Below are 18,370 nucleotides of genomic sequence, written 5' to 3'. Positions count from 1 at the left end.
TCTTACATATGACTTGTAAATATCATGCCCTTCAGGCTATCATCTTTAGGAAAGTTTCTAATTGTTTCATTTGATGAACTTTAGTCCACCCTCTAGGAACCTCTCTCTTCCTACTCTATGGCTTGTATTTTTGATGGATTTTCCCAATGTACATTCTACCTAAAAAATTAGGTCACCACTATCACGCCTACACTTTCATATTTTAAAACAAAGTCCACAGATAATTCTGAAGCATTAATCTCATTCTTAATACAATGCTACTGCCCAACTGTCAAAAATAGTAGACATTTACTTAAAAGTAAACATCTAATACAATTTATTTTGAATAACAGACTGCCACTTTACCACAAAGATTACATTTAAAAGAGCTACAAATTTACCTTGTGTATATGCATAGTCGTCTGATCCAGAACTAGTGCTCCTCTGATACTTATGGCTTCCCTTTTCTCCCCCAGAGCCTGGTATCACTGAAATGGGCTGAATAGGTTCTGGTGCTGCAGAGCGCTCTTCTTGGTCCACTAAATTTAGAAGATTTTCAGTCGTCGTTCGGCCTACCGTAATTTTAAAAACTGTAGTTGGGTTTGGTATCACCCGAGGAGACGGCGATGGAGCACATGAAGGTCCAGTTGGCTGTGTATATGTAATATACACAGGATTAACACTAAACGGAGGTTTTGGTTGACTAGGTATCCCTCTTGAAGGAGAACTTGAAGGTGGCGTGGTGGCTGTGTACAGTGAGTGCTGATTCCGAGGAGACGGCTGATTACTGATGGGTGAAGGACTCCTAGTAATCGCTGTCCCAGGTCTTTGAGAAGGTTCAACTGTAATTTCTATCTTCTTCATAGAACCTTTGGGTAAGCTAGACGCTGTGTATGGGAGATAGGCTACTGAATGACTTCCCTGTTTCTGATAGCTAGGAGGTCCTTGTTGATACGGATGGGGTGGAGTAGTTGAAGGACTAGGTGGCATAAAGACGTGGGAGCTTGGGTGGCCCAACTGGGAAGGTTGCACTTGATGCTGTGGCGAGCTGAAGGGTGAAGGACACTGAGAAGGAGGTGGGGAATGGTAGGCAGATTGAGGGATCTGCTGTTGTTTGGGAGAATACTGAGAAGGCTGATAGTTTTGTTGGTGTGGATAAACAGGTAAAGGACGTTGGCTATAATGAGGCACTGGGCCCTGTGGTGAGGACTGCCATGGCGTATTCTGAGGAGTTTGTCTTCCTGATGAACTCTGAGATGTCTGTCTAATATAAATAGAACCAGGAGACCCATAGAGATTGCTCGGAATTTGTGGAAGGATCTGTAAAGCTCTGGGTACAGTCTGTCCAGAAGGGAGGTTCTGGGATACTGTAACAGTAATTGGATTTGTACTATACCGAGGTATGTGCATGTAGGAAGGAGGCGGTGGTGGTGGTGGTGAAGGCCCTTGCATAGCAGATGGATTCATTGCTGTTTGCATGGAAGATGGCTGTTGAGGTGGCTGTGAAGGAGGAGTAGCTGCACTTCTGTTTTGTTCATTCATAAAAAATGGATTGTAGTTGGGAGTAGCAGCCACAACAGCTGGAGCTGAGTGTGGTTCCTGAACTAAACATATCAGCTGTTTACCTGCTGTATGCTGTGGATCAATATGTCCATCACTTGAGCTGTGTACCAGTGTTCTACCACCATTAAGTTGAGCTCCATCTCCTGGGTGGTAGCTACTAGGAGAATGGATACCCAGGTTAATATGCAAAAGACGATTTCTATTCATCCTATTGTCATCTGGACTATGGTATTCCATATATAAGTATTTGCTACTCTCCTGGGAAAGGGCTCGGCAACAGGCTTCAAGATTGTTGTTATTCTAGAGGAGAAAAATGGTAAAAGTAACATGGGTAAGATTAACAAATCTCAATATTGGAAGTCAAGTTTTGCCAAAGAGTTATGCAAGTTTATTTTTATAGAATAAATAGAAAATGATATTTTAACCACAAAAGACTTCATGATCGTCTATCCTGAAAAGGAGATCCCAAACAGTTCAGATTATTTTATTAAAAATTGAGCTCACACTATTAATACTACCACTACTGCTACTGCTACAGAAATGTAAAGTACCTACTAATGGACATTGTGATTCAACCCAAGTTTTCTGACTCCAAATCCAGGACTCATTTTATACTTGCATCTCAACAAATTAAAATGCTGGGCTAATCTTGGATTCACCACAATTGCTGCAATATATAAGTAATACCCATCATTAATATTTAAACTGATAAACATGAAAATAACCATGCTTTAGCTATCAAAAGGCACAGAAACCACAAAAGGAGAAAAAATTATAACAAAATTCTGAGAGCTAAAACAATAAAAATTCTAAAGCAGCCTTCACTTTTGTTTTACTGTAACTTATTCCTATACAACTTAAGCTGTCTGTATCATTATGAAAGATTTAAGCAAAACAAATTACTAAAAAAAAGTCCTACTTGGAACTATGGCTCCATGATTTTGCCAGAGTTATGGTAACTTACCATAAAACCTGACCTCAACTGCCTTAATGAAATTCATCCAGAGTCCCACAGACTTCAAAGTTTTTACTCACTGAAAGGTGGCTTGGTATACTTTCAAAATTATTAAAGGGGTTGAATTTTTTGATTTACACACACTCATAAAAATAGTAATAGCAAACTGACCTGTGAAAAGTTCCAAGCAAAAGTAACAAAACTAATTACATTTTAAAGATATTATAAAGCAGTTTTCCCTTGAAATACAGAGTTCTGAACTATTTTACTGGTATTAAACATATATTATTCACTGGCTTTGAAACAATCCACAAGGGTTTCTCAAGTGTGCATTTCTCTATATAAGCATACAACAGATCTACCCACACATACATATTACTATACATTTATTTTAGAAAAAAAGTATATTTTCTATAAAAATTGGACATCTAACTTTTGCAAATAACCAAATAATAACGTTAGATCAAAAATGGGACACAGAATTCAGAGTTGAGAGAACTCAAGTTCAGCTACTCCAACTCAACTCACATTTACAGATGAGAATCCTCAAGAGATGCCTTGAAAGTTACATGGTTAGACATCAGGCATTTAACTAGTTAACTAGAGAGCTAGTTCTAGATTTGTGGTCTCCTCAGTCCCAGTGCTCTTTCCACACAGTAATTTCAAGGGAGAGGACATCTGGCCAGAAGGCCATTACTAAACTGGAACTGCAGGAAGTTAAAAAAAAAAAAAAAACAACCACTCAAGCAAACCTTTGCAAAACGAATGCTCAGAAAATTGAACTGGCTTTATTAAAACTCCATAGATAATTTTATTCTTTTCTTTATATAAAGCTTTTGATAATACAACACTTAAAACTACTTTCTGAATCTATAGAAAGAAGTATTACTTGAAGTTTAAGAAAATAGAACTCAAAGATCTGACTTTTTCTTACCACGCTTGAAAATCATGCTAAGCAAGGGAAATAAGCTAGACATTAAAAGCAAATTTAGAACTAAACCATCCAGATTAATTGCCAAGTAGAATGTGTCACTGACAGATGTTAAGTGAAACATGAAAATCAACTATTTCCTTCAAGTACTTTATAAACCTATGAATTGGGGAGAACATACTTCCATTTGATATTTCTATTAATAATCCTGAAATGTCATGCATGTTATCGTGACAAGTGGGGTAAATTTTCCTATGAAGCAAATTTTCAAACCACAAATATGAGATATTTATCCTTATGGTACTATTGTAAAAAGAATACCACAAGAAGAGGTTCAGATGTCATATTTGAGTTAATGTTTTTAAAAAGGAAAAAAATGATTACAATTTGTCAAACAGTAAATATAAAACATAAAGAATTCAAAATTGTTTAGCTAGAGAAAGAGATCTGAACTGTTACGATTATATATAAACACTAGTGAAGGAACTGTGGCCAGAAAGCATCATACTCCCAAAAAGTGATCAAAATGGAAGGATGATAGTCCAGAGAGAGGCCTCAAGGATTATGTATTAAATGAAATCTACTAAATTTCATATGTTGTACTGTGAACAAAGAAACGTTCCAGAGCCAGTAGGTAGTAAATTTCCATACCACTATATTCTGCTAATCCCAAAGAAAGAAAAAAGTGAGTCACGAGACAAAGTAACAACAAATGTTCACTGAACTGAATGAGGTTTCATTTCTTCATTTATTTAAGTGGCCAAGAAAATTCGGGTAATAAAGGGCTAAATAAAACAAGGTCAGAATTAGGTGGTGCCCTAGGGATACAGGCTAGGTAGGGTACTAGTTAGTGAAAAAATGAGCGAAGAGGCTGTCAGCTGTCGTCTTGTCACAGCCCTGCTCTGTTAAAAACTGCAGCCCCTTCAATGTGGGTTCGGCACACTCACTTTCCCATGATGCACCTGAGCCTGCTCCATCATGCACAAGACACCATGATGACAGCGTGTATGCTGAGCTCTATGTGGAGATGCCACGAAACCTTCCCAGAGATTACCACGGGCACTGAACTCCACCCAAACTCTGTCCATTAGTATATTCAAGAAGGGTACCACCCTCTACCTATCAAAAGGGGTAACCAAACTTAGGGTGGGGGTGGCAATTCTCCTTCATGAGGTTGCGTGCACTCACCTCTAAATGTGTACTATTTCTTTAAATAAATTCCCCCATTATTGCATTTTATCTATGCCTCTACTTTGATTTCATCTATTATGTTGAGACAAGAACTTGAAATAAATCCAGCTGGGGACACCCAAGGCTATACTCCACAACTCCAAGATGGGAGAGGAAGATGACTATTAGTAAGTGTTTTTTTTTTTTTTTTTTTTTTTTTGACAGGCAGAGTGGACAGTGAGAGAGAGACAGAGAGAAAAGTCTTCCTTTTGCCGCTGTTTCACCCTCCAATGGCCGCCGCGGTAGGCGCGCTGCGGCCGGCGCACCACGCTGATCCGATGGCAGGAGCCAGGTGCTTCTCCTGGTCTCCCATGGGGTGCAGGGCCCAAGGACTTGGGCCATCCTCCACTGCACTCCCTGGCCACAGCAGAGAGCTGGCCTGGAAGAGGGGCAACCGGGACAGGATCGGTGCCCCGACCGGGACTAGACCTGGTGTGCCGGCGCCGCAAGGCAGAGGATTAGCCTAGTGAGCCGCAGCGCCGGCCTTAGTAAGTTTAAAACAGAAGCCTCACTCTCGCTTGTTTTTGTTTTATCATAGACCAAGATAGGGCTAAAGAGCTGAGATTCAGAATGTGTTAGAAAAAACAAAGCTCTAATATAAAAATCATAAACCTAAAGGCCTACATCTAGAAAAGGGCTCACAACCAATGGCAGCACTTCTCTTACCACCATTGCTCTGTGTGGATCTCCATTAGTCATTAACCTCACCTCTATGCAAGTTTAGGTTTTTTTTTTTTTAAAGGATAAGCTATTTTTTCAAAGATTTATTTATTTATTTATTTGAAAGTCAGAGTTACACAGAGTGAGAAAAAGAGGCAAAGAGAGAGGTCTTCCATCCTCTGGTTCACTCCTCAACTGGCCACAACGGCCAGAGCAGTGCCGATCCAAAGCCAGGAGCTTCTTCCAGGTCTCCCACGTGGGTGCAGGGGCCCAAGGGCTTGGGCCATCTTCCACTGCCTTCCCAGGCCACAGCAGAGAGCTGGATCAGAAGTGGAGCAGCCGGGACACGAACCAGCGCCCATATGGGATGCTGGGACTGCAGGTTCTATCTTGAGCTACTCACACACTGCAGGAAGGGGGAGTTTGAATGAGTACTGACTGTGAGGAAGACCAGTGGGCAGGGAAGTGCCGTAACCCAAAACACAGTAGGATCCAGTGAAGGATGAGAGAAAATGTCTACAACATGAGGCTGTAGGAGTATAGGCCTGGCTGTCTGTTGCTACTTGTGTGGGAAGACACATTCTACCCCACAGATGAAAGGTGTATTTAAGTGTAAGAAAACAAGACTAAGGGCATGTGAATGGACTAAAGAAAGTGGGTTTACAAACTAGAAAAACAGTAAGAAAGGAAGTGAGGTAATCTACAGACTTTTCAAAATAGTCTCAAAAGTGTATGATCTAAGAAATTAAAATGATACTTTGGAGATTCAAAATTCAACTCTAAGCAATTGGGGACTCATGTTGCTGCTCAAAAAACTCAAGAAGCTTTCCCTTTCTCTAAAAGCTTTTGCTCTTTTCTCAAAATCAGTGGTTCTTGGGGACTGGCACTGTGCTTTAGCGGGTTAAGCTGCCGCCTGCAGTGCTAGCATCCCATATGGGTGCTGGTTCGAGATCTGGCTGCTCCACTTCTGATCCAGCTCTCTGCTATGGCCTGGGAAACAGTGGAAGCTGGCCCAGCTGCTTGGGCCCCTGCACCCACGTGGGAGACCTGGAAGAAGCTCCTGGCTCCTGGCTTTGGTTGAGTGCAGCTCAGGCCGATGCGGCCAATTGGAGAGTGAACCAGTGGATGGAAGACCTCTCTCTCCCTCTCTCTCTCTCTCTGCCTCTCCTTCTATCTCTGTGTAAATCTTTCAAATAAATAAGTAAATCTTAAAAAAATCAGTGGTTCTCAATGGAAGGAGATTGGCTATTATAGTCCATTTGGCAATGCCAGTTGTCCCAACTTTGAGGATACTGTGAAACAGCCTAGAATGCACGAGGCAGACCCTTACAATACAAAATCATCTAGCCTAAAATTTCGGCAGCACCAAGGTTGAGAAAACTTGCTCTAAATGCTTCCCTCACACCTCCACACATAGACATAACTCAGTTCTAGTCACCACAACACAAAGCCATAAGGAAAAATAAAACTTAGTAACCACTATCATTGGTAAGTAATTTACCTGTAACATGCACTGAGACACCACAACCTCTGGAATCTCAGGGAAACGCTGTCGGAGATCATGGAGAACCTGAATATCAAGCTGTGGATTGCTTTGCGCCATGCCAGAGCAAAGAGTGGTCAAGTTTCTCTTAGGAAATGGATGTTAACCGGTTTTCCAAAAGTAATGAACTTCCAATACCACCATCATTTTCTATTAAGAGAAAAGAAATTAAAGTTTGGGTTAATCCTAATAACATATTTTACTTTATTCAAACAGACACTATCTACATGTTAAACTATAGAAATCTAAAATAAGCATAACTAATTCCAAGGTTGGAAAACTGACAATTCTATTTAGCAAAAGACTCTTGTGATAGAGTATCCAAGGTTTAAAAACAAAAAGCCAAAACCAAAAATCAACCAAATATTTCAGTTCCATTTTAGTATTTTTTTTAAAAAAAGCAGATTAAAAAATATAGAGTATTAAATTTGGCAACCCTTATTTTCCTTCTTTGCAAAATCATACTTATGCATTAATAATCACTCATTTTCACAAGGACTATCACCTCACTCCTCTAAAGGCAGAGTCATAATTTTGGTGTCTAGAATAAGAAAATAAAGATCTGACAATTAACACCCAAAGCATGCTTGTCCTGTTTGCCTTGTTTGCCTTACATTTATTCTGTACTTTAAAGTCAAAGAGTGAATTTAAAGTCTCAGTAAAAGAAACTCAATACCTAAATGAAATAAATGGACAAATATGGAAATGTAAAATCCTTCGTTTTAAAAAATAATGCCATATCGCTTCTCAGCCTTTTGGCTAAGATCAAGTGTGAAAAATAATGCCGGTGGTTCATCATTAGCGACACCTGCTGAGGTAGGCGTTCATCTTGTCATGATGCCACTAATGCAATGGCAGGATTTAGGCGTATAGTTTGAATAGGCAAAACTGACCCTCAAGTTTAGCACCCACCTAAATAAGGCAATTAGTAAAGCAAAAATGTATCATAAGTCAACTGTCAGTATCAAGGGTCAATCAACCAATACACTTCTTAATCTATATATACCATTTTTAAAGGTAGAAAAAAAAGCAGTGTATACCATACAGTCTCATAAGATTCCTGGTGTGTTCATTCACAAAATGGCCAAGCCAAATATCTCAAAGAATGAGACGTGAACACATGCATCTTCAAAGGATGCAAAGAAATCATAAGATACAACATCTAAATCTCACTTAAGGGACAATCATCCTACACCAAATTTTGTTTCTTACACGTGGCAATACAAAGAACTACAGATTTTAAATGTAAAAAATGTCTAAGGAAAATAATCAATTACTTTTGCTGGCTTATATTTTAGTAGTTAATTAAAAATAAAAACCATATTATCTCAAATCATTGAGTAGAAATATCCTTTTGTATGCAATCTGTCAACTTTTACTAGGCATCCAGTTTTCTCTCCCTCCTGCCAAATCAAGGCTGTTAAGGAGTTATATATACCTTAGGGTCTGCCACAAAGCCCCTATGTTTAAGACTCTGCCTGATCAGAGGTAAAAAAAAAATCAAAAGAGATACTGAGATTTGTTTTCAAGATTTCCAAACATCGATATGGAAGATGTCTAAAAAACATGAGGAAAAATGTGTGAGAAAACAGACTGACTTCTGATTTGCACAAATGTAATAAGAGCAGTTGAAAATGGAATTAAGTACCTTTAGTGCCACTGTCATCGAACAGTAGGTTAAGCTGCCTCTTGTGATGCTGGGATCCCAAATCAGGGTACTGGTTTGAGTTCTGGCTGCTCTGCTTCCTATCCAGCTCCCTGCTAATGCACCTGGGAAAGCAGCAGAAGGCAGCCCAAGTGCTTGGGTTCTTGCCATCCATGTGGGAGATCAGGATGGAGTTCCTGTCTCCTGGCTTTGGCCTGGAGCAGATCTGCCTGTTGTAGCCATTTGTGGACTGAACCAGGGAGAGATTATCTCTCTCTCTCCTACCCTCCCTCCTTCTCTGTCTCTTCCTGTCACTCTGCCTTTCAAATAAAAAAATCTTTTAAAAAAAGTGTATTTTGATGCAAAAAACTTTGAAATCCAGTTTTTCATAATATGCATATTCCATGAACTTTCTGAAGACCCCTCATATGCATAATTTCAAAAAAAATTTTGCACCAAAATAAACTTTTGTCTTATAATTCCCCTTTCCACAGACTTTGAATCACGAACAAAGACTTGATGGCCTCCCTAAACCATTCTGCTCCTTGCAATTCACTCATTAGTCTACTTTGATCTGGTTTGTATCCTCGTTCCACTGAAATACTCTCTGCTGCTAAATCCAGAGGATAGCTGTCCCATGCCTCCTGGCTTCTGCAGCATCTGACACGACTGAACACTTGCTTGTTTTTGCAATGCACTATCTCTTCTCAGCTTCTGGTATCTCACACTAGCCTGTGATGAGCATTCCTCTAACTTCTCTTGTCATTTTAAGGTGGGCATTTCCCTGTGTTCTGTCCTCAGCTGCCTCCCCTTCTCATTCTACCCCTTTTGCCCAGTGATCACATCCACTGATAAGAATTCATCATGTAAAGACTGCTGATTCCCAAATTGGCACCTTAAGCAAAATGCAACTACCTTCTACACAGCACCATCTGGATATGCCCAATGATATCAAGTATGTCCTAAAGGGAACTCCTCTCACCACACCCCTTCCCCAAATGTTCTCTTCCCTACATGAATGTTACCAGTATTCACTTAGGTAACTAAGCTAGAAACTAGGTTTGACTTCTCATTTTTGCACAACCAGCTAAACAGTGTGTGAAATTAAGTGAACCTTGCTTTTCACACTATTTCTGCCACTTATCAGCCTCCAGGAAAGACACCCAATTCTTAGACCATAGAAGCTTCACGTGTAAGATGTAACAGTAGGGCTCAGTGCTGTTGTATAGTAGGTTAAGCCTCTGCCTGCTGCACCGGCATCCCAAATGGGTGCCAGTTTCGAGTCCCGGCTGCTCCTCTTCCAATCCACCTCTCTGCTAATGGCCTGGGAAAGCAGTGGAAGATGGTCCAAGTGCTTGGGCCCCTGCACCCACGTAGGAGACCCAGAAGAAGTTTCTAGCTCCTGGCTTTGGATCAGCACAGCTCCAGCCATTGCAGCCATTTGGGGAGGGAATGAGCAGATGGAAGACCTCCCTCACTCTCCTCCTCTCTAACTCTGCCTCTCAAATAAATAAACAAATCTTTAAAAAATGTAATAATAGTGTTATATAAAATTTAAGTGACAACATGTAGTAAGTTAGGAAGCATTGCTTTATTATTCAGGACACATCTGAGTATTGCACTCATCAACCTTTTTTAGTAGCTATTTGCTAGTCTTCCTGCCTCTGGTCTTTGCCTTCCTCTACACCACAGAACATTTGTTTTTTAAGATGCAAATCTCATCATGTCCTCTTCACTCTCTGCATTCTAACCAAATAGAACCGCATGTGTCCTGTGCATGGATATCCCATTTTGTATCCTCTCAAAGCATAGTCCATGAGCTCCCATCCACCAGAGATAGTTTCTATCTTCTCTCACACCTCCCTGCTTCCCTCGAGTCTTACTGATCCTGTACATGTCAATATGGTGGTATCCCTTCTAAGGAGGCTTCCAATGATCCCTCTCCCCCAGGTCCTGCTGCCAGGCCTTTCCTCTCTCTACACTGGATAGCAGACCTGCCACTAGGCTGCCATAGCAGGCTGTGCTTTTCCTCATGGAAGCACTAAGCATATTATACAGACACCACCTCTGTACCTGAAGACCTCTGACATAAATTTGTACCTTCATGTTGAATGTACTGCTATGCCAAATGGTGGGGAAGTAGTCAAGGAGTAATGAGAATATGAAGGACATGGGAGTCAACTTGCATAGGCTCCATCTGGACAAATCTGTGAAAATTCTAACACCAAAACAATAGCCAGTAATAAATTTTAAGACAGAATGAGAAATGTTATTTGCAATCTATGCAACTGATTAATAACCAGAATCTTCAAAGAGATCAAGAAACTCCAAAACAAAAAAAACAACCCAGTTAAGAGATGGGCCAAGGACCTAAACAGACATTTTTCAAAAGAGGAAATCCAAATGGCCAACACATGAAAAAATGATCAGCATCACTAGCTGTCAGGGAAATGCAAATCAAAACCACAATGAGGTTTTACCCCTCCCCCATTAGATGGCTTTCATACAAAATCAACAATCAACAAATGTGGGGGATCAGGGTACCCTAATCTACTATTGGTGGAAATGCAAACTGGTAAAGCCACTATGGAAGACAGTTTGGAGATAACTGAGAAATCCGAATATAGTCTGATCATACTACCTAGCTATCCCACTCCTCAGAATGTACCCAAGGGAAATGAAATCAGCAAATAAAAGAGCTATCTGCACTTCCATGTTTATTGCAGCTCAATTCACAATAACTCAGACATGGAATCAATCTAAAAGCCCGTCAACGAAGACTGGATAAAGAAATTATGGGATACATACTCTATGGAATACTACACAGCAGTAAAAAAAAAGAAATCCAGTCATTTGCAAAAAATGGATGAATCTGGAAAACATCACGCTGTGTGAAATAAGCCAGTCCCAAAGGGACAGTATCATATGTTCTCCCTGATCTGTGACAACTGAGCACCTAAAAGGAAACCTGCAGAAGTGAAATTGACACTGAGAAGCAATGACTTGATCAGCCCTTGTCTTGACTGTTGGGAAACAGCTTATTATTATTATTTTTTTACTGTTTTCTTTTTCTACTTAATACCATTGGTTGAACTCTTTACTTAACACAGAATTATTCATAAGTGTTTAAATCCAATTGAAAATAGATCCCAGTGAAAAATAAGAGTGGGAATAAGAATGGGAAGAGATGTACAGTTCAGCACATGTTCCCATCGACTTACCCCTAAGGGTAAAGCTAAAAACTTGCCAAGGGAAAAGCCATCATTTTAAGTGTGTAACTGATCATATATATAGAAATAAGTGTCAAAGGGATCACATAAATTGTCTGGTAATAACAATAGATAGAAGTAAAAAGCAGAGAATGATCCCACATGGAAGCAGGCCACACAGCAGACTCATAGAATGACAAACGCCCTAAACAACACTCTGACCTCAGAATCAGCCCTTAAGGCATTTGGATCTGGCTGAAAAGCCCATGAGAGCATTTCAGGCATGAAAAGCCAAGACACTGTGGCAAAAAATAATCTACATGAAGGATCACTGTTGAGTGAGATCCCAGTGGAAAGAAGGGGCTGTCAGAGAAGGAGGTACTTTTCTCTGAAGGGAGGTGAGAACTTCCATTTTGCTTATTGTCCTGTCTAAAAACTGACAGAATTTGAGGACTCAAAAGGATTACATAGCATTGGCAGCTCATGAAAAGAGTCTCGGGTGATCACTAACGTCATAAATAAATAAGAGTGTCAATTGTTAAATAAACAACAGGAGTCACTGTGCACTTACTCCCCAAGTAGGACCTTTGTCCTTAATGAGTTGGTACTATGAGAATTAACGGTAAAACTTGTCTTCAAACAGTACTTTATAATTTGTGTGTCTGTGGGTGCAAACTGTTGAAATCTTTACTTAATACAGAGTTGGTCTTCTGCATATAAAGATAATTAAAAATGAATCTTAATAAAGAAGGGGATGGGAGAGGGAGAAGGAGGTGGGACAGGAGTGGGGGTGGGAGGGCAGGTATGGGGAGAACTGCTATATTCCTAAAGCTTTACCTATGAAATTTCTATTTAATAAATAAAAGCTTTCTTGGAAAAAAAAAAAGACTGTAGAAGAGAAATCCAGGAATCCACACAAGAGCACTTCAAAAAGGTCACAGAAAGTGAAATTAGTTTATTTTGAAACAAAAAAATTATAAATTCATGCATGGCTTTTCCAGAGTACACATTTTTCATGGAATATTTGAAGATCCTTGTACACACATAAATAAGAGAGAGAGTTAGTTCTGCCTTACAAGTGGAATATAACTGGTAAAATGTATGGGAATTGCTGGAACTGCCTTTGAAATAAATAAAATAAATCTTTAAAAGTTATCTACTATTGGCCGGCGCCACAGCTCAATAGGCTAATCTTCCACCTGTGGTGCCGGCACACCGGGTTCTAGTCCCAGTCAGGGCGCCGGATTCTGTCCCGGTTGCCCCTCTTCCAGGCCAGCTCTCTGCTATGGCCCGGGAACGCAGTGGAGGATGGCCCAGGTCCTTGGGCCCTGCACCCCATGGGAGACCAGGAGAAGCACCTGGCTCCTGGCTTCGGATCAGCGCAGCGCGCCAGCCGCGGCGGCCATTGGAGGGTGAACCAATGGCAAAAGGAAGACCTTTCTCTCTCTCTCTCACTGTCCACTCTGCCTGTCCAAAAAAAAAAAAAAAAGAAAAGAAATTGGTAGATCAACTGACAAAACTGAAATGCAGATGACAGAAGTATTCTATCTAGGTTAACTTCACTGTTTTTACTAAGTTTACTAAATTGATAACTGTGCTGTAGTTATTTATAGGAATTTTCCTATTTTTAGGAATTAAGATAATGAAGCATTTAAGGGTAACAGGCATGCAACTAACTCTCAAAAAGGTAAAGAAAAAAATACTGTGTATGAGTGTGTATTTACAAACTTACATGCACATGCACACATACACACGAACATACAAAGGGAACAAACTATAAAGCAAACAGAGAACTATTATCAACAGGTAAATCTGGGTAAAGGATATAGTTCTTTGTGCTCTATTCTAGCAATCGCTGTTAAGTTTCAAATTATTCTTAAATAGAAAGTAAAAACAGGAGCAGGCATTTAATGCAGCAGTAATGATACCACTTAGGCCTCCTGCATCTCATATTACGGTGTGTGGGTTCATGTCTCAGCTCTGCTCCCAGTTCCAGCTTCCTGAGAATGCCCTGGGATACACCAGGTCAGGGCTCAAATACCTGGGTCCCTGTCACTCCCATGGGAGACCCAGATTGAGCTCCTGGCTTTGGTCTAGCCCATCCCAGCTGTTGGGGGCATTTGAAAAATTAATCAGCAGATCAAAGATGTCTTTCCGGTTTCTGTCTTTCAAATAAATACATTTTTAAAAAGGAAAAACAAAGGGGAAAAATACTCAGCTAACCAAACAAAAGCCTATAATTCTATTTAAGGTCCGTGCCTCATTAACCACTGTATTTCCAGAGCCCAAAGCAGTCTGCTCAAGTATCTGATCAACGATTAATCAATTTTACTATACTGAACAAATTTATCTAATACAAATAGATTTAAGGCAAGCATTATTCTTCCTAGTCAAAGAAAAATACATAAATGAACATTTTAGAAGAATATTGTCCCTATACCTCTCCCATCCCCCCATATATTGGAGGAGCAAAGATTACCTATATTGGGCAATTTGTGGATGCTTAGGGAAAAAGAATAGCTTAAAGCTACTTCAGGTACATTTTTCTAGTTTGCATCTTTCAAAAGATCCCAAATCTGAAATGCTAAGAGATTCTACAAGATTAACAATCTAGGATTGAATTTAAAATGCAAATTATTTCAAAGCTCTAAGTGTTAATTTAACTTTTTTTCTTTTTTTTAAATTTTTATATTTTTATTTATTTATTTATTTTTGACAGGCAGAGTGGATAGTGAGAGAGAGAGAGACAGAGAGAAAGGTCTTCCGTTTTGCCGTTGGTTCACTCTCCAATGGCCACTGCGGCCGGCGCATCGCGCTGATCCGAAGCCAGGAGCCAGGTGCTTCTCCTGGTCTCCCATGCGGGTGCAGGGCCCAAGCACTTGGGTCATCCTCCACTGCGTTCCCGGACCATAGCAGAGAGCTGGCCTGGAAGAGGGGCAACCGGGATAGAATCCGGCGTCCCGACCGGGACTAGAACCCGGTGTGCCGGCGCCGCAAGGTGGAGGATTAGCCTGTTAAGCCACGGCGCCGGCCCAACTTTTTTTCTGAGGATTTCAATTACCTATCTTTTTTATCAAAGCAATTACCTACCACTTTTACAGTAACACAATCTATAATTTGTACAGGCCAAAGGAATTCTAGCTAGATGAGTAACCTTGCCAAGTTACTCACTGAAGCTTAGAGGCAACACTGTTCAATAAAAATACAGTTCCAGACATATGTATACATATGTATAATTTTAAACATTCTGCTGATGTTTAAAAAACAAACAAAAAAACCAAGGAGCCAGTATCCTGGCACAGAGGGTTAAGCTCCTACCTGGGTTTCCTGCATTCCATACCAGAATATCTAAGAGTCCCAGCTATCCTGCTTCTGATTCAGTTTTCTGCTTCACATCTTGTGAGGCAGCAGGTGACGGTTCAAGTACCTGAGTCCCTACCATCAATACAGGAGACCTTGACAGAGTTCCTGGCTTCTGGTTTTAGCCTGGCCCAGCTCCGGCTGTTGTTTGCATGGAGAAAGTTAACCACTTTTTTTTTTTTTAAAAGATTTTATTTATTTATCTGCGAGGTAATTACAGACAGTGAGAGGGAGAGACAGAAAGGTCTTCCATCCAATGGATCACTCCCCAAATGGCCGAAACAGCCAGTGCTGACCTGATCCAAAACTAGGAGCCAGGAGCCTTCTCTAGGCTCCCCACGTGAGTGCAGGGGCACAAGCACTTGGGCCATCTTCCACTGCTGTCCTTGGCCATAAGCAGAGACCTGCATCAGAAGAGGAGGCAGCAGAGGCCCAAGTGAACCACTTTCATGTTCATTCCCCCGGGCCCCATCATTCTGCCTTTCAAATAAATAACATTAAAAAAGAAAAAAGTAAAATTAATTATATATATATATATATATATATATACACACACACACACACACACATGTATAGAAACATCACAGGGCAGGAGCTCTGGCATAATGGGAAAAGCCACCACCTGCAGTGCCAGCATCACATATGGGTGCCGGTTCAAGTCCCAGCTGCTCTACTTCCGATCCAGCTCTCTGCTATGGCCTGGGAAAGCAGCAGATGGCCCAAGTCCTTGGGCCCCTGCACCCATGTGGAGGACCCCGAAGAAGTTCCTGGCTTCATATCTGCCCAGCTCTGACTGTCGCTTGCCAACTGGGGAGTGAACCAGCAGATTGAAGACCCCTCTCTCTCTCTCTCTCTCTGCCTCTCCTCTCTCTGTGTAACTCTGCCTTTCAAGTAAATAAATAAATCTTTAAAAAAAGAAACATCACATAGTACCCCATGAATATAGCCAATTTTTAGTCCATTAAAAATTTAAATTAGGGGCCAGTGCTTAAAGTTAAGCCACTCCCTACAGTGCCAGCATCCTGTATGGGCATCAGTTTGAGGCCTGGCTGCTCCACTTCGGATCCAGTTCCCTGCTACTGTGCCTGGGAAAGCAGCAGAGAATGGCCCAAGTACTTGGGCCCCTGCACCCGTGTGGGAGACACAAATGAAGCTCCAAGTTCCTGGCTTCAGTCTGGCCCAGCCCTAGCCATTGTAGCCATCTGAGGAGTGAACCAGTGGATGGAAGACTATTTGTTGTGGAAGATCCATATTTCTCCTTCACTCATAAATGAGAGCTTTACAGGGTACAGTATTCTGGATTGGTATTTTTTTTCTCCTAGGACTTGGAATATATCTCTCCATTCTGCAGTGAGTCTAACTGGATTTCTTCTGAATGTGATTTGGCATTTCTCAAGTGCACATTTTAAGATATTTTCGTTATGTTTTACTGTGGAGAGTTTTACTACAATGTGTCGTGGTGAAGATCTTTTCTGGTTGTGTCTTTTGGGAATTCTGTGTACTTCCTGAACTTGGATGTCTCTTTCTCGAGAGTGAGGAATTATTTCATTAATAAGTTCTTCACGCCTTCCGGAATTCCTAGGATCCATATGTTGGGTCATTTGATTGAATCTTGTAGATCTCCAACTGTGTTTTTTAATTTTCTAATTTCTTCTTTTATTTGGTCTGCCTGTAATATTTCCTGAAGCTTGTCTTCTAGTTCTGATATCCTTTCTTCTATCTCACCTATTCTGTTGTTAAGGCTTTCCACTGCATTTTTTATTTGATCTATGGAATTCTTCATTTATAGTATTTCATTCTGACTTCTCTTTAATATCTCAATTTCTTGGGAGTGCTTTTCACTTAATCGTGGATTTGCTTCTGATTGCTTCTAAGTAATCTGATGATTAATGCTCTGAATTCCGTTTCTGGCATATTCTCGATCTCTTCTTCTTCACCTTTTATTATTGAAGAGTTGTAGTGTTCCTTTGGGGGGCTCATATTGTCTTCCTTAGTTTTATTTAGGGTTTTTACTTTGTTTTTCAGCATTTTTGTATTTTTTTTTGTTGGTTTTCTCTTTAATTTGTGTCATTGTGCTTGTGTTGAGATTTCCCCCTGCTATGAGCATCTATGTGTCTGTGCGTTGCAAGTGGAAGCACGCAGCCCCGCGTCCTGGAGTCCAGCTCACTTCTCAATTGTGATGGGGTCAAGCACAAGCTCTGGTGCACTAAGCTCTGCCTACTGTGGCCCGGCTCACTTCACACTGGTGAGCTCAAGTTTTCAATATTCAGGACTTCTTGTTGTACAGCTTTCGTGGTGGGGAGGAAATTATTCTGAAATGTTGTGATCCTCGTTCCCAGGTGGAGCTGTTGTGAGGTGGCCCCCACAATTAATGGGTGTGTGCTTGTGAGGCAAATGTGGTATCCTCCTGCTTACATTCGAAAATGTTAACAAACAATGTGGCTTCTCTCAGCCGGCTACAGGTCCAGTTGAGGGGAGAGGGAAGAGGTAGATGGACAGGGGCATGCCCAACCTTTCCATTTATTACCCTATTATGTTTTCTTTCTTCCACCACGGAACTTCTAAACGCAGTTCGCCAAGCTCCCGCTCCCACTGCTATCTGCAGCTCCCTGCATTCCCGATTTCCTGTCTAACCTGGTCCACTGGGGGATGGCACCAGCCTCCCTGTTGCACGCCCCTGCCTCTTCCTTTTCTTATTTGCTCCGTCAGTGTGGACTTGCTCAGTCTCTGTTGGACTCCTGGGATTCCCTGGGTGAATTTCCCATGGCTCCATCTCTGGCTTGTATCCTCTCTCCTTTTTAACTATCCATTTTGCTCTGTGTGACTCAGATCTTCCTGTTGCTATACATCCATCTTGGGCTCCCCTGGGCCACTTAGCTTTCAATTCAATTTTTCCACAAGATTTCTGAATTACTTTCATATTTTACATGATATTTTTCAAAGTCCTTGAAATTCAGTGTGGTTTTTACACTTACACACTTCTCACTTTAGATCAGCCTCATTTCCAGTGCTCAGTAGTTAGTGGCTAGTTTAATGGACAGTACAGCTCTGAGGCTTTAGAAACTTCTTTGAAATAACAGGCTAAGACCTATAACTCTTTAGATTCCTTAATTCAATGTCTCCTTTGAAAGTACACAATTATCTAAGCACAGGGCCTAGCATAGACTAGGTGTTCAATAGATAATTTGTTACGTGAAATGAAAAAAAAAAGAATTAATTGGTTTTAATGGTAAGAATGACTTCAACTAATCAAACCTGCTTATATTTAGAGAAATGCTAACAGCTTTCTTACCAG

The 18,370-nt window shown here is 40.8% G+C and overlaps 1 protein-coding gene across 5 annotated transcripts in view; it reads right to left on the bottom strand.

The window, feature by feature from the left end:
- TAB3 (TGF-beta activated kinase 1 (MAP3K7) binding protein 3) overlaps positions 1–18,370 on the bottom strand; it is a 77,220-nt gene that overhangs the window by 24,715 nt on the left and 34,135 nt on the right. For all 5 annotated transcript variants that reach the window (XM_062184577.1, XM_062184579.1, XM_062184580.1 and 2 more), the window contains 2 exons: positions 6,820–7,011; positions 381–1,842 (listed from right to left, as the gene is read on the bottom strand). In XM_062184577.1, coding sequence (XP_062040561.1) covers positions 381–1,842; positions 6,820–6,921 — 1,564 coding nt within the window. In that variant the 5' untranslated portion in view covers positions 6,922–7,011. The remainder of the gene's footprint in view (positions 1–380; positions 1,843–6,819; positions 7,012–18,370) is intronic.

This window comes from Lepus europaeus, chromosome X, assembly GCF_033115175.1.
Source record: "Lepus europaeus isolate LE1 chromosome X, mLepTim1.pri, whole genome shotgun sequence".
NCBI lineage: Eukaryota > Metazoa > Chordata > Mammalia > Lagomorpha > Leporidae > Lepus > Lepus europaeus.
This window is presented reverse-complemented; position numbering and strand designations above follow the sequence as displayed.